This window comes from Chlamydotis macqueenii, chromosome 11, assembly GCF_036417535.1.
Source record: "Chlamydotis macqueenii isolate bChlMac1 chromosome 11, bChlMac1.mat, whole genome shotgun sequence".
NCBI lineage: Eukaryota > Metazoa > Chordata > Aves > Otidiformes > Otididae > Chlamydotis > Chlamydotis macqueenii.
This window is the reverse complement of record NC_141566.1, coordinates 11,889,494-11,903,941: the sequence shown is the minus strand read 5'-3', so window position 1 is coordinate 11,903,941 and position 14,448 is coordinate 11,889,494. Positions and strand designations below refer to the sequence as shown.

The window sequence follows — 14,448 nt, the reverse complement described above, 5'->3', positions numbered from 1 at the left end:
GGCGCTGCTGGGGGTTGGAGTTGCGGGCGGCGGCCATGCGGAGGTGAGCGGGCCGGGCGGGGGGCGCGGGTTCCTGGCGTTTGAAGAGACCCAGCGTGGAGCTTGTGTCAGCTCTTCCTCCGGTGGCATCACGGCCTAGGAGTTCATCCGGCGCCTCACCGCGCACGGCCTTCCTGTGCCGACGGCGGTGTCCTGGGGAGGTGGCTTTTGGAGGTGCCGCCAGGGGCGTCAGCTCGCCGTGGCCCCAAAAGCAGCGGAAGCCTCCGCCTGAAACTCGCTCCTCGCCGGCCCGAAACGGCTTCTCAGGAGCCCACAGAAAGGCTGAGTCGAGCCTGTGCCAAGGGCCCGGTTCTGGGGCGCCCACGGGCAGGGCAGGAGCGTCATCTGCGGAAGAGGGGTGGGCAGGACCCCTGCTGCCGCGCCAGGATGGGTGCTGTCTGCAGGGTGATGGTGGATGCAGTGTCCCTCTGTCTGTGCGCGTGGAAGCAGGTGACCCGAGGAAGGGAAGAGGGAACTTTCCATAGAATGCTGCTCGAATTCACTATTGCCCTTCTTCCTCGCAGTTTTCTTTCTTTCTTGAGTCATTTGAAACTAGCAATATCTGTTTAGATATTGGTACAAAACAAATTTCCAGCAATAAAAATAAGATTGTATTTTTTTTTTGTTTTAAAAAAAAAGCTGCCTAGGGTATTTTTAATATTCTCAAAGTAGTCCCAAATCTATTGGCTTTTGTAGTTGTCATTAGTGGGAGCTTTGGTCAAGTAGTTTTGGTTCCATGTGCTTTCAGTCCTGTAAAAACAATCAAGGAGGTAGAGAAGCTGTAGCAGTGCTGTGTTTTGAGCAGTGTTTTCCCTGTTGCCTTACTGACCAGTTCTGTGCTGTGCTTCTGTTCCCCAGGGTCAACAGCAGCCTGTCCAGCGATGAGGTCCTTCTGGAAGATTTGGAGACAGAAGGAGAGAGGCAGCTGAAGAGCCTCCTTCAGCAGCAGCTTGATACCACTGTCTCCATCGAGCAGTAAGTCCTGCTCTGGCCCCTGGGGGAGCTGCTGGAGGGGCTGGTGAGTGGAGTCTGGCCATGCTAGGGGCAGCAGCAGTGTTGCCTCACTGGGGCCTCCTCCCTGGGAAAATGTTTGGTGCAGGCTTTGTGTGCCAAAACAGCTGCACAAACCCTTCCTTGCAGATCTCCTGCCTTGACACCCCAGCAGGAGATAACCACTCCTTGTCTCCTGGAACAAATACTGGTGGTAGCTTATTTTCACCCATTAGGTGAAAAGAACAGATTTGCCTGGCCCAGATGCAGGGGTGAGTTTCTAGGCTGGAGAGCTTGTCCCCACCAGGCTAGCCTGTGTTTGCACCTGGGGGGTATTTGGTGTTACAGTGTCACGAAGTGCCTCCTACCTGTGATGGGACAAGAGTAGCTCAACTGTATTTTGGAAACACAGCGTCGCTGCCTAGGTGCAGCAGGACCAAGTGTGGTTGGGGAGAGAGGCTAGGCCCTTCCTATTCCCCCAGTTTCTTAGGGCTAAATTGTTTCTGCTCTTTGGCTGTTTTGGGTTACAGGTGCAAGTCAAAGCGGAGGTGCTTTGCCCCTGCAGCTTTTTACAAGCCTTTTGGGGAAGAGGCTGCAGGAGCTTTGACCTTGTCGCAGTTCCAGGCCCTGCAGGAGAGCAACAAAGAAACTGCCTCTCTCCGGGAACTGGGGCTCTCCGATTCTGAGATCCTACTCTGGAAGAACCAGGCTTCAACAGGGAAGGTAGGCATGCTCTGCTTTGATGTTAACGTGGTCAGATCCCTCTAACCATGTGGCCTGTGGCATCCTGGTAGAAAATTCAAGCCCTTTGTAAGTCCTCTGGTAAAGAATGCCTGCTCTATCTATCTCTTGCATTTAGGCCAGCACGATCCCACGTTTCTTCTGGCCTATTTTCTTTGGTGGAATGCTCTTTGCACCACCTATGACGAAGAGAAGAGTTGGTCCTTTGGAACACAGCAGGACCTGACTATATTCCTGCCTCTGCCTTGATAATCTCAAGCAAATAATTTCATCTCTTTATACCTGTGAAGAAGGATTTAGAGGCTGGAGGAGAAAAAGAAGGAAACAATTCAAAGCCCTTCAGTCTCCTCCTTTCTGAATTCTGACACATCCCTGGATCCCTTGGCTAGCTTGGGATAGCCATCTCTAGAGAGGGTTTTGTATGTTCTCCTCAGGGTCTTGCAGATGCTTCATGAGACCTGAAACAGCCATGTAAAAATAGCAGTGCAGAGCTGTTTGAATAAGTGTGTGATTGCAATGACATGCTGTGTCAGGTGTACTGGAGTGTCCTGCTCTTAATTTGGTAAACCAGAAGGTGCAAAATAGGACTTAAGCTGACCCTTGGCCTCCCTCTGTCTCTAGTCTTCCTGAGCAATAGCTGTGTGCAGGAGGAAGCCATCTGTGGTAATCATGGGTTTGCTTCTCTTCAGCTGAAGTCATTATTTGCTTTGGTGTTTAAATGCAAAGGTAGCCCTGGTGTGGTCTGTATTAAAGCTTGGTTTAGAGAAGGGTGGTGTTAATTTAACAATGAAAATTAATGTCAACAGTACCAGCTGTTGTATTTGGTATGAAATCAGTTCTGGGATGTCTAGAAATAAATATTATAATGGAAAACACTATTCTGACAGAAAGAGCCAGTGACATTAGGGTACATCTTCTACTGCTTGTGAGAGAAGAACATTTGCAGAGAAAGCCCAGGCCAGGCAGTGATGTGCAGCTTTGTATGTGGAGGCCTCAGGTGAAAGATTCCACCAAAGAGGAATCAGCCGAGGCAGACAGGACTTCAGATTGCCTGTGGAGCTTTCAGCAGGGTACTGAGTGCAGGCTTCTGTTAATTTTCAGGTGCTAAGTTGCAGCTTTTTTGAAAACAAATTATTTCCCGGAACTGCTTTTCCATATAAACAGCCTTTTATGCCTCAGGGAAGCTGTGGGGTGAATGGAAGCTGTGCAGATGTGAGCCCATGCAGTCAGGTGGGAAGGGAGAGGTACCCATGGGAAAGTCTTTAAGATTGTGCTCAGTGCAGGGAGAAAGCCTGGTTTCTTGCCTGAGGCAGAAAGATCTGCCACAGTAGTTTTCGATCCGAATTTGAGAAAAGAAGATCTACCTACCACCCCATAAAAGTGTATTCTCTGGATTCTGATAGAGGTGGATGAGGGAACAGAAATACCCCTCTAGAAGTTGGAGTATGTCTTTGTGCTTTGGCAGCACGAGTCTGGTGAATCTTAGCAGTGTTCGAGCCCTGTGCAGTGAGGCTTATTTATACAGGAATGCTCGCTTATAGCCAGGTTTGCTTATGAGGTCTATGCTGCAGTAGCTGCATGGTTTCTGGGAGCTGGCTCACGTGAAGCTGGTCAGGGTTTAGTCCTCAGCATAAATCTGGCATTTGGGTGCCAAATGGCAGCTTGGGGTCCACTTTTCAGTGAATAAGTTTTTCTCAGTGATGCTAGGGTCATAGACCAAAAGCTTGGTGGAAACTTGAGCTCTGGGATGCTATAGTTGTCCTTTAGTTTCACAACTAAAGAAACAGCCTTGGCTGCAGCGACCACGACACGGTGGAGTTCAAGATCCACGGGACAGCGAGGAAACTACACGGCAAGCTCTCTGCCCTAGACTTCAAGAAGGCGGACTTCGGCCTCTTCAGGGACCTGATGGGCCAAGTGCCATGGGCGGCGGCCCTGGAGGGAAGAGGGGCCCAGGAAAATTGGTCCACATTCAAGGAGCACCTCCTCCAAGCTCAGCAAAGGTGCATCCCAACAAAGAACAAGTCGGGCAAAAAGGCCAGGAGGCCGGCGTGGATGAGCAAGGAGCTCCTGGACCAACTGAAAGTAAAAAAGGAAGCCTATAGAGGGTGGAAACAGAGACAGGTAGCCTGGGAGGTCTACAAAGAGGCTGTGTGAGTGGCCAGGGATAAGGTAAGGAAGGCCAAAGCCCTGACAGAACTGAATCTGGCCAGGGATATAAAATGCAACAAGAAGAGCTTTTATAGGTACGTAGAGGACAAAAAAAAGTCCAGGGTAAATGTAGGCCCCCACCGGAAGGGAACTGGTGTCCTGGAGAAGGCTGAGGTACTCAATGACTTTTTTGCCTCAGTCTTCACCGACAAGAGTTCTTGTTCCACCACCCAAACTGTGGAAGGTGCAAGCAGGGACTGGGAGGATGAAGAACCGCCCGCTGTACTGGAAGAGGAGGTTCGGGATCATCTGAGGAACTTGAAGGTGCACAAGTCCATGGGATCTGATGAGATCCATCCGCGGGTCCTCAGGGAACTGGCAGATGAAGTTGCCAAACCACTGGCTATCGTATTTGAGAAGTCGTGACGGTCGTGGTGAGGTCCCCGATGACTGGAAGAGAGGGAACATAACCCCAATTTTTAAAAAGGGGAACAAGGAAGACCTGGGTAACTACAGGCTGGTCAGCCTCACCTCTGTGCCTGGCAAGGTCATGGAGCAGATTCTCCTGGAAACCATGCTAAGGCACATGGAGAGCAATGAGGTGGTTGGTGACAGCCAACATGGCTTCACCAAGGGTAGATCGTGCCTGACCAATTTGGTGGCCTTCTATGACGGGGTGACGGCATCAGTGGACAAGGGACGAGCAACGGACATCATCTACCTGGACTTGTGCAAAGCTTTTGACACTGTCCCGCACAACATCCTTCTCTCTAAACTGGAGAGGCATGGGTTTGATGGATGGACCACTCGGTGGATAAGGAATTGGCTGGATGGCCACACTCAGAGAGTGGTGGTCAACGACTCAATGTCCAAGTGGAGACCGGTCACGAGTGGTGTCCCTCAGGGGTCTGTGTTGGGCCCAGCCCTGTTCAACATCTTTGTCGGCGACATGGACAGTGGGATAGAGTGCACCCTCAGCAAGTTTGCCGATGACACCAAGCTGTGTGGTGCCGTCGACACGCTGGAAGGGAGGGATGCCATCCAGAGGGACCTTGACAGGCTGGAGAAGTGGGCCCGTGCCAACCTCATGAAGTTCAACCAGGCCAAGTGCAAGGTCCTGCACCTGGGTCATGGCAATCCCAGGCACAAATACAGGCTGGGCGGGGAATGGATTGAGAGCAGCCCTGAGGAGAAGGACTTTGGAGTGCTGGTGGATGAGAAGCTCAACATGAGCTGGCAATGTGCCTTTGCAGCCCAGAAGGCCAACTGCATCCTGGGCTGCATCAAGAGAAGCATGGCCAGCAGGTCGAGGGAGGTGATTCTCCCCCTCTACTCTGCTCTCGTGAGACCCCACCTGGAGTACTGTGTCCAGTTCTGGAGCCCCCAACACAAGAAGGACGTGGACCAGTTGGAGAAGCTCCAGAGGAGGGCCACGAAGATGATAAAAGGGCTGGAGCACCTCTCCTATGAGGACAGGCTGAGAGAGTTGGGGCTGTTCAGCCTGCAGAAGAGGAGGCTCCGGGGAGACCTGATAGCGGTCTTCCAGTACCTCAAGGGGGCCTACAAGAAAGATGGGGAAAGGCTGTTTAGTAGGGCCTGTTGCGATAGGACGAGAGGTAATGGTTTTAAAATAGAGGGAGGTAGATTTAGATTAGAAATTAGGAAAAAATTTTTTACAATGCGAGTTATAGAACACTGGAACAGGTTGCCCAGAAAGGTGGTGGATGCCCCATCTCTGGAAACGTTCAAGGCCAGGCTGGAGGCTCTGAGCAACCTGATCTAGTTGGGGATGTCCCTGCTCCTTGCAGGGGGATTGGACTAGATGACCTTTGAAGGTCCCTTCCAACCCTAACCATTCTATGATTCTATAGGCATGGCAAAAGTAATGCCAAAGAGGGGTTTGTGCAGTTACTGTAGGTGGCCTTAGAAAATGGCTATAGTTTGCACAGGCTGGGACAGGGTAACACAGGCACTATCAGACAGTGAGGCCAGGGAGAGGAAAGCAGCACAGAAGGGTCAGGAGAAAGGGGCTTTTTCTCCACTTCTCTCAAGAAGTGAGGCTTGCTGAGTGGTTGTCTTTCTGTCCTACACTTGCAGTAACAGGACCTCTTGGTGACCTGCTCTTTGGGGGATGGTTTCTAGTTGCACCCGCTCCAGGGCTGGAGGATGTTAAGTTGCATGCTGGCTGAGTTTCTCAAAAGGAGGTACGTGTTGTATCTGATCAGAGCTGTGCCTGTCTTCCAGAGCTCTGGGCTGGGAGCAGCCCCGGAGGCCACGCAGGACCGGCTTCATGCCATCCAGGAGAAGATGGAAGAGCGTCAGCGCATACTGGCTCTGCCCCAGAGGTTTGCTGGCAGCAAGCAGCTGAGCCGGCGGGAGATGGAAATTGAAAATGCACTCTTTCAGGGAACAGACCGCCACTCCTTCCTCCGGGCACTCTACCACCAAGGTTTGTGGGCTCAAGGCTGTTCCTGCCTTTGCTTCAGCACAGAGAGCCGGGGTGTGTGGGAGTCCAACACGTTTCTGTCTGGCCTTCTGTTCCTGAAGACATGGTTCTGTTTTGGCACTGTGTGGGAGGAGATGTTTTCCTCTCATTACATGAGCAGACAGAGAGTGGGCTCTCTGAAGGGTTTAATATAGAGGCTTGTAAAGTCCATCTCTGTTTGGAGAGCTTGGATCTTGTTGATGTGCTGCATGTACTGCGGAGCCCAGCTTGGTATGTGGAAGAGCAGACGGTGTTATGCTTTGGTAGAGTGCAGAGGTCCCCACTGAGCTGCACCAAGTGACACGAGGTGCCTGTGTGGGGCTAGAAACTGTCCTGTCTCTGATTTATTTGCAGTCTAACAAAGGTAGGAGGGAAGTAAAAGCACAGAGCAGGAAAGTAGGAGTGACTTGTTAAAGGCTCCTCCCAGTAGCCAAAGTGGAATTGGAGCCCAGTTGCTGATTCCCAGTACTGTGTCCACGAGATGACAGCGCTTCTCACCCTAGCAGTGTTGTGCCTGAGCCTGTGGCTTAATGTGATTTTTCTGGATGGAGACTCAAGTGTTGTCTAGAGATGGTAAGAAGCACTCCAGGCTGCTTTAATATGTCTCCAGTCCAGACTGATCTTTGTATGTAAGACAGTGTTAAATAGAAGATGAGGAGGGACTCCTAAAACACCACTTTGATCAATGTTGATGCTGTTCAAGCTATATTGTCCAGCTGACCCAGTGTCCTCTGGCCCCTGCTCCTTCCTTTGGTGTCAGTGTTGTGGCATTCAGCAAAACCAGGAGGCAGCAAGGTTGAACCTTGTAGGTTAGGAGGTGCCGCTCTCAGTTCTGTCCCCATTAAATTCCATTAATGGGGAATTAATTAAATTAATTAAATTAATTTCCATTAAATAAAGGAGATATCCTTCGTCAGTCCATGCCATGGGCCTTTAAATCTAGGAGCTTAATCTAATGATGTCCCTGGAAGCAAGAAGTTTATATTCCTTGTAGCAGTGTAGAAAGGCAGTGTGGCCCATCCTGGCCATGCATGCAGGAGGAGGAAAGTGAGTTGAAGGAATCACTAGAATGTGCTGAAATATGGCTGCAGATAAGCTAGTGAGGGCACCTCTGGAAGAAATGAGCTTTTTACATAGCACTGGTGGAGCTGCTGGCCTTTGCATGTTCATCCTGAGCTGGGATACCAGCACTTGCTGGCTGCTGGGGCTATTCTTGTTTTAAATAACTTGCAGGGCTTGGTTGGCAGATGCATGGAGGCTGGGTTGGAACAGGGTTTCTCCTGTCCGTATCTTCCTGCAGTCTGTGCATTTTCCAGGTTCTTGGTGGTAATCACATTACCATGTTTCTCCTTTGTGGATTAGATGACACTCAGAAGATGGTGACAGATGGAAAGGACCCCATCGTTCATTTGGAGAGTGTTTACCAAGAGCTGCTAAGCAAGAAGTGGCCTGAAGAAGACCAGCCTACCAAGAGTGACCCATGCTTGTCCCCTTCCCTGGCCCCGCAAGGGCCTGTGGCTGAGGTGTCATCACTTCCAGACCGGGAAAAGCAGGCAGAACGGGCAAGAAATCCCAGCCTTCCTGCCACAAAGGCCCACCAGTCCCCGCCGAGGCTTGTGATTATCAAAGAGCCTGTAGAGTTTGTGACGGAACATGAGATCTGCAAGAACCGTCTCTCAGAGGAAGAACTCCGGAATATACCCAGGTTCTCATCCTACCATCCCGGGGAGCCCAACAAGGTATCTTGAGATGAACCAGGATTTATTATTCTTCCTTGCTAGCATGTCCTGAAGTTGCTTGAGCAGGCAAAAGCTTCTCTTTGCTATTGTTTGGAGGATGCTTGGTTGATCCTCCTGGCCAAGGAAGAGCAGCCTCCACTCTGAGAGGGAAGGGGACCTTTGGCTCTAATGGGAAGTTGCCCAGCCTGGCAGAGAGCTGTACTTCAGACCTCAACCCTTCCTGGCTCTGGCAGGTCATTAGTCAAGAGGCACTTTCCCTGTTTGGGCCTGACTGAGACCAGCTTTGACTTGACTCAAACTGTGCTTAACTGGTAGCTGGAGCTTGTTGTGTTTTATAAATAAGTGAAGCTGTCAACACTTGGCACAGGCAAACATAATGATGCCTTGAGTCCAGAGCTGCTTTTGTCCATACACCTACCTGTCTTCCAAAATCCACCATTAGTGTGTGGGTGGAAGAAGGACTCTGGGATTGCAGAGGGGCTGATCTAATTAATATCTTTGAGGTGCACAGGCTTGGGACCAGGTTGAAAGGTATCTGTTTGCCACAGGCTGGCTGACCCTCTGTGTATCTGGAACAGGTGCTGTATTTGAAGAACCTGGGCCCTCGAGTGACGATGAAGGACCTAGTGTCCTTGTTTGCTCGGTTCCAGAAGGAAGACAGCCCACCGATCCAGTTCCGCCTCTTGAGTGGCCGGATGAGGGGTCAGGCTTTCATCACCTTCCCTGGTGAGTCGCTGCCTTGTGCCTCTCGGTTCTTCCTTGACTCATGAAGGTGCCGGGTTTTCCCGCAGGGAACTGGGCTGGCACCAAGCCTGCTCTCCAAGAAGGAGAGGAGTTCACTCCCTCTTCTTCCTATCATGTCATAGTCTTTTCCCTGGATTGAAAGAGGATTAATCAAAACAGAAGGGATGCAGTCTGTTACGTGCTGTATTTATGTTCAGCACATCACTCTGGCTGGAGGATCCCAGTACTGCACAGTAGCATGTGCAGGCTGACGTTCCATGAGCCAGGAACATCTTTGTGAACACCACGTGTCTATGCCAGAACTTGCCATGTAACTTGTGCCTGTTTTGCTCTCTTTTTGCAGAGACTCAGTTGGCCCAGGATGCCATGCTGTTGGTGAACGGGTACAATCTGCAGGGGAAGCCACTGGTGATTGAATTTGGGAAAAGCAAGGGGCATTTGCCAGAGGCTGAGTCTGCCACCCCCTGTTCCTCTGCTGCAGAGAACCCACCTGCCAAGTAAGGGATGGATAACCAGGAACCTTGTGGATTTGTATGAACCATGGTCATAACTGGGACAGTGGAGGACTGTTCAGAGTTAACATTCAGGTTCCTAAATCCCAAAGTGGAGAAGGGAGGACAGCTGGGAACTAGGCTGTTCCTTGAGAGGGATGGGCACTGTCTTTACACTGTTGGTGTGTACTGGCATTTTTCTCCTCTTCTACATGTGTGTCTGCCTTCTCAGCCCTTTGTGGCAAGGAGGGAGGGAGGAAGCCATGTAAATAAATGTATTTATTATGGTATTTCCTTAGTGTGTGTTTATTCACCTTTGTCCTGTGCAAATCTTCTAGAGCCAAGTGTGCTGCATTCTGCTGATGCAGGGCTGTGTCAGCACAGTTCACTTCTGGCCGCTGTGCTGGGAGCTGGAGTACCAGACTGATGTGGGGACTGCTGGGACTGCTGCCCCATTTCTGGTGGCAGAAGGGACAAGAAAAAAGGCTGCTCCTTTTCTTCCAGACACTTCGGCTGCATAGGTATCTAATTACCCAGGTGCTTTATGATTGCCAGTATGTCTTGGCTCCTCACTATTGATCCCATAAAGCCCTGTGGCATGGAGGATGATTGCCTGGTGGGGTACCACTGTGGCAGACGCCATGGGTTATCTGCTGACCTGTTTTAGCGCTTTCTGTAAACAAGGCAAGCTAATGTCATATGTTTCCCACAGTATCCCAGTGTTCCTGGGAGAGTAACATCTGAGCTCTTGGTGATGGTGGCTGAGGGAACCCAGGCTTTCTCAGCAGAGCGGAGTTGCAGCCTTCCCCTGCGTACCTAAATACAGCCATGGGGAGAAGAGGAATGTTTCCAAGAGCTGTTGTTTTTCTCCCTGCTGCCGCCTTTTCCTCCACGTTGTGCAACTCCCCTTACAACTGTGCTTCTCGTCAATGCACTTGCAACAACACACAGATACAGCTATTTGTCTAAGGCTGCACCAGATCTACAAGGAGGTGATTCTGGTTCAGAGCAAATTGAAAATTGAAAGAGAAAAGGAACTGTTGCGTCACTGAGCACCAGTTTTGCCCTGGTGCTGGCAGGCTTTATCTTGTCCATGCTCCAGAGGAGCTGGTGTTGCTGAGGGGTGGTTCTGGGCCCCAGTGCCCCTGAGCTGTAAGCAAACTACAGTCTGTCCGCCCTGTCCTGGTGGGAGAGCGGGGACAAGGCAATGGTAGGTGTCCCGGGGCTGCTTTCAATTCCAAAATTCCAACCCCGGGGGGAGTCGCCCAGGCCTGTCTGGACACACCTGGAGGAGGTCTGTGTCCTGAGCTGAGGCTGCTGCTGGCCACCTGCCTAGGCTATGGTTTGCTGGCACAAGCCCTGCCAGTCTGGCCTGAGCACTCGGACTGTCACTGGCCTCTGGTTTCTGGCACCTTCACCCCCTGATGCGAGGGGCTGGGGCTTCCCCACACGGTTCCCCCGAGCTGCGGCTCGGCACCGGGTACCGCTATCCACTGCGCGCCGCCATGTCGCTGCGCCCAGCGTGGCAGGGAGAGCCATCACCGAGCCCGCGCACCCGCCCGGGAGCCACGGCCGGGCTGCACAGCGCCGCCGCGCAGGCGCTACGGTCCTGTGGCGGGCGGCGAGCTGAGGGGGCCGACAGCGCGGCAGAGGCCAGCCAGGCCGGCACGGAGCGGGGAAACTGCCTCCGCGCTCTGAGTGCGGGCCGGGGCCGCCCCCCCCGGCGCTGGCCGCCGCGATCTCCGTCCCCGCGGATGAGTCCCCGCTGCCTGCAGAGCTGCAGCACCGTCTGTGCACAGCCCTTCAGTGCCGAGGCCGAGCTGCTCCGTAGGCAGCGTGGGGAGAGGGGCCCCAGCGGGGCCCCACCGGCCTTGTCCCTGGACAGGGTTCGGTGTGCCCTGGCAGAAAGTCCATGGCCTGTGCTGAGGCTTCAGCCCCGACGGCAGGCTGGCCAGGGCGCCGGAGGCATCAGCGCAAGCTGTGGTGTGTTCTGAAAAAAATCCACACAGATTCACTGAGTGGCCTCTCTGTAGCGTCCGTGATGCACTGAGGGGATGTGGAGATCATGGAGATTGTATTAGTAGTTGCTGTGGTGATTGTTGGGTGGATTTGCATGGCTGGCCCAGAACATCCTCAGCCCCAACGGCAGTGATCCTTCGATCCCCATGGCATCCATCACAGCATTCCCCCATGTGCTGTGTGTCGCCTGGCTCCGGCACGCTGACCTCATCTCTTCACTGGCAAGGATGTACTTAGCTGCAAGGAGGTTTAGCCCGTGCCAGGAGGTTTAGCCAGTGTGCCACCTCCCTTCTTAGACACAACCTCCCATTTGTAAGAGAGATTTCTTTGGGAGACTGCTTTTGCTCCTTGGAACTGACCTGAGGGCAAAAGGAGGGAGAAAAGGAGGGTGAAATACTGTTGTTTCTTATTGCCCAATTTCTTCTTTCCGTAGACAATGCTTTACATTGCAGTGTGACAGCTAAGCTTTTCTGCATTTATGTTGCCTTTGTCTAACTTTTACAGATAATGGGGCAGGAATGACTCCTCTCAAACTCTACCACATGCTCAAGTAATGAGCTTTGAGCCCTCCGGCATTCAGCTGCTGGGATGGATTCTCTCTCCTGCGAGCATTGCCACTGGCCTTTGGCTTCCTATTTTAAGCATCCAGCATTAACATATAGACCTCTCTCTGCGTCTTCCTTACCTTCCCAGTATGCAGAGGAGCGAAATGACTGTGCTTATATGTGTACACTGAATGTGTGTGCAGAATGTGTGTCTGCCTGAATGTGTCATGGGTGGTCTAGGGACTCAAAGCAGACTTTTTGCTTGTCATTAACCACCTTAAAATAAGCCATTTGGGTCCTTGGCGTTCAAACTGTGTAATAAGCAGAGGAGATGCTTTTGTGCTAGGACATAGAGGTCTACATAAAAGCAAACATATGTTCCTGAAGTCAAACCAAGTGTCCTTTTCTGCAGACTAATATTACAGAGGAGTTTCCCCTGTTACCTGTGGATGCTGAAATGAGTCAGGGCTTTAGGGGATATGCTTTTGTCATGTTAATCTTTCAATGTGACGTATTTTTACATAGCAATGAGAGAGAATGAGGCAGGCAAGAGATTTAAAGTGTGATATTGTGTGATAAGGAATTTCAGTTCAGTAGGGCTTGTCTTTTAATTACATAACTTCAATTAAAGTAGGCTTTAAGCTTTCACTTGAACAATCAGTGATGTGAGCCTTACAGAGAGGGTATAACTTTACCAGGGCATTCTAAGCCCAAACACAGAAAGGCCTTTGCCAGGATGAGGTTTTATTTTTTTGCCAAAGCAGCTCTGCCTTCTTGATGCTCCTTTGGTTGATCTTTGGACTAGAGGTTTTTAAGGCTGAAGAAAGGAGTGTTTCAGTGTGAAACTTCTACCCTTTCTCTTTTGCTATAGCTTATCCTTGGGGTGAAGGGGCTGAGGCTTGGTTTTGTTTCTGTCTGACCGTTCTGTTTGATATAAACAAAATGCACAGGAGTAGAGCAGAGAAAATGGTTCTTCAAATGCAGAAGATGCATACCCATAGCACTTCTGAACCCCACTCACTTTTCTGGGAATAATAAATCAGAGGTCCTGTCCCCTTCCTGCCCTGTCATTGTGTGCAGTGGAAGAGGGCCATCCCCTTGCTGGTAACATCTGTTCCAGAGGGGACAGTGGGGCTTGGTGCAGAATTGTGAAGAGCATGTATATGGGGTTTGCCTGGCCAGCTGTTGGCCTGGGTATGCAGTACTGGAAACAGATTGCCTTGCTCCTCTGCTTCTTGATTTCCCTGTCTGTAATGTAAAAAATGTTGTGGAGATGCTTAGGGTAAATTAGAATCTGGAGTCCTTCCCTAGGTGCTAGAGAAATCTTCCTTGTCAGTAACTCTTCTTGGCCTTTTATGTGGTTTTTCAGTGGTGAAGGCAATCTACGACTGACAGGATTTACCTTCTTTACCAGCACTGCAGCCATCCCGAATTTTCTCTGTTGAACAGGAGCTAAGCTCCCTTTGCAAAAGTTGAGAGCGGCAATGTGGACCTGTGCAGTGAGGCAGACAGTGCCCATTTCCAGCCCCTTTTTGCTTTGCTTGCTTTCAGTTTTGGTTTTGCAGGGAAGACCATGAAGAGAGACCACTCATCCATTGGATTGTATGGCTTCAAATCTGGCTCCATGCGGCTGAGAAAAGATGCCATAATCTTCACCAAGACTGGAGGGGCTTGCAGTGTGGGGCTGCTTTCTCAGACCTATATAGACCGTGTCCATCCCGCTGGTGTCGTTCAACCAGCAAAATGGTATCTTCCCTTGGCCGAGTGGCCAAGCTGCTACCCTCCTCCAAAGGGACATGGGGGACCAGTGGCACTACCACGATGCTGAGGGCACAGGCTGACCCTGGCCACGTGTGTACAGCACCATGTTTGAAGAGGGTGAGAGTAACTGTAATCAGCACTGCACCTGGAGAACCCCTGCAGCAGGCCTTGCTGTTAATACACTACCATACAGCATTATTCTATTTTCCTTGGGCTAGAACTTGTTGTGTGTCTGCTTGGGGGCACCTGCTGCTAACATGGCTCCTAGAAAGCCTTTGCAGTCATGCCACCAACCTATGAGCTTACCTATTTCTGTCCCTTTCCCCCTCACCATGCAGACCCATCTACTCCTCCCCTGCCCAGGAGATATCTCTGCTGCTTTTCTGCACTGTAGTAGCTTTTGGTGCTGCCTGGGCATGCTGGCATACTTCCAGACTGTGTTTCCTTCATGCCAAAGGAAGTTGAGAGTATACAACTCCTTGGCACTGCTTGTACATTATCAGCTGCATTAAATTGCTGCCCTCCACTCAGCTTGATGCTTCTAAGTGTTTTTCTTCAAAGCATCCCACTGTCATGTCTGTCCTGGATCAGTCTTTCTCTGAGACCATCCTCCTGTAGTCTCTCCTGTGTCACACTTCTCTGGAGTGTTAGGCCTGTGGCCAGGTGTTTGCAGCTGGATTTTTTTGTGCCCCTGTGGCAAAAGAGAAGTAAGTGGACTGAGCAACCCTGTTTTCCTTGACTCC

At 51.1% G+C, this 14,448-nt stretch overlaps 1 protein-coding gene across 2 annotated transcripts; it reads left to right on the top strand.

The window, feature by feature from the left end:
• RBM41 (RNA binding motif protein 41) lies at window positions 1-9,670 on the top strand. 2 transcript variants are annotated; one of them, XM_086756556.1, is made up of 7 exons: window positions 1-43; window positions 898-1,014; window positions 1,560-1,752; window positions 6,166-6,370; window positions 7,769-8,145; window positions 8,724-8,871; window positions 9,233-9,670. In XM_086756556.1, exons 1-7 carry the CDS (start codon window positions 36-38, stop codon window positions 9,388-9,390), a joined length of 1,206 nt encoding a protein of 401 aa, XP_086612682.1. In that variant the 5' UTR covers window positions 1-35; the 3' UTR covers window positions 9,391-9,670. The 2 variants fall into 2 exon arrangements, with proteins under 2 accessions (XP_086612682.1, XP_086612681.1); XM_086756555.1 differs by lacking the exon at window positions 1-43 and adding an exon at window positions 81-489.
• The last annotated feature ends 4,778 nt before the right edge of the window (window positions 9,671-14,448 follow it).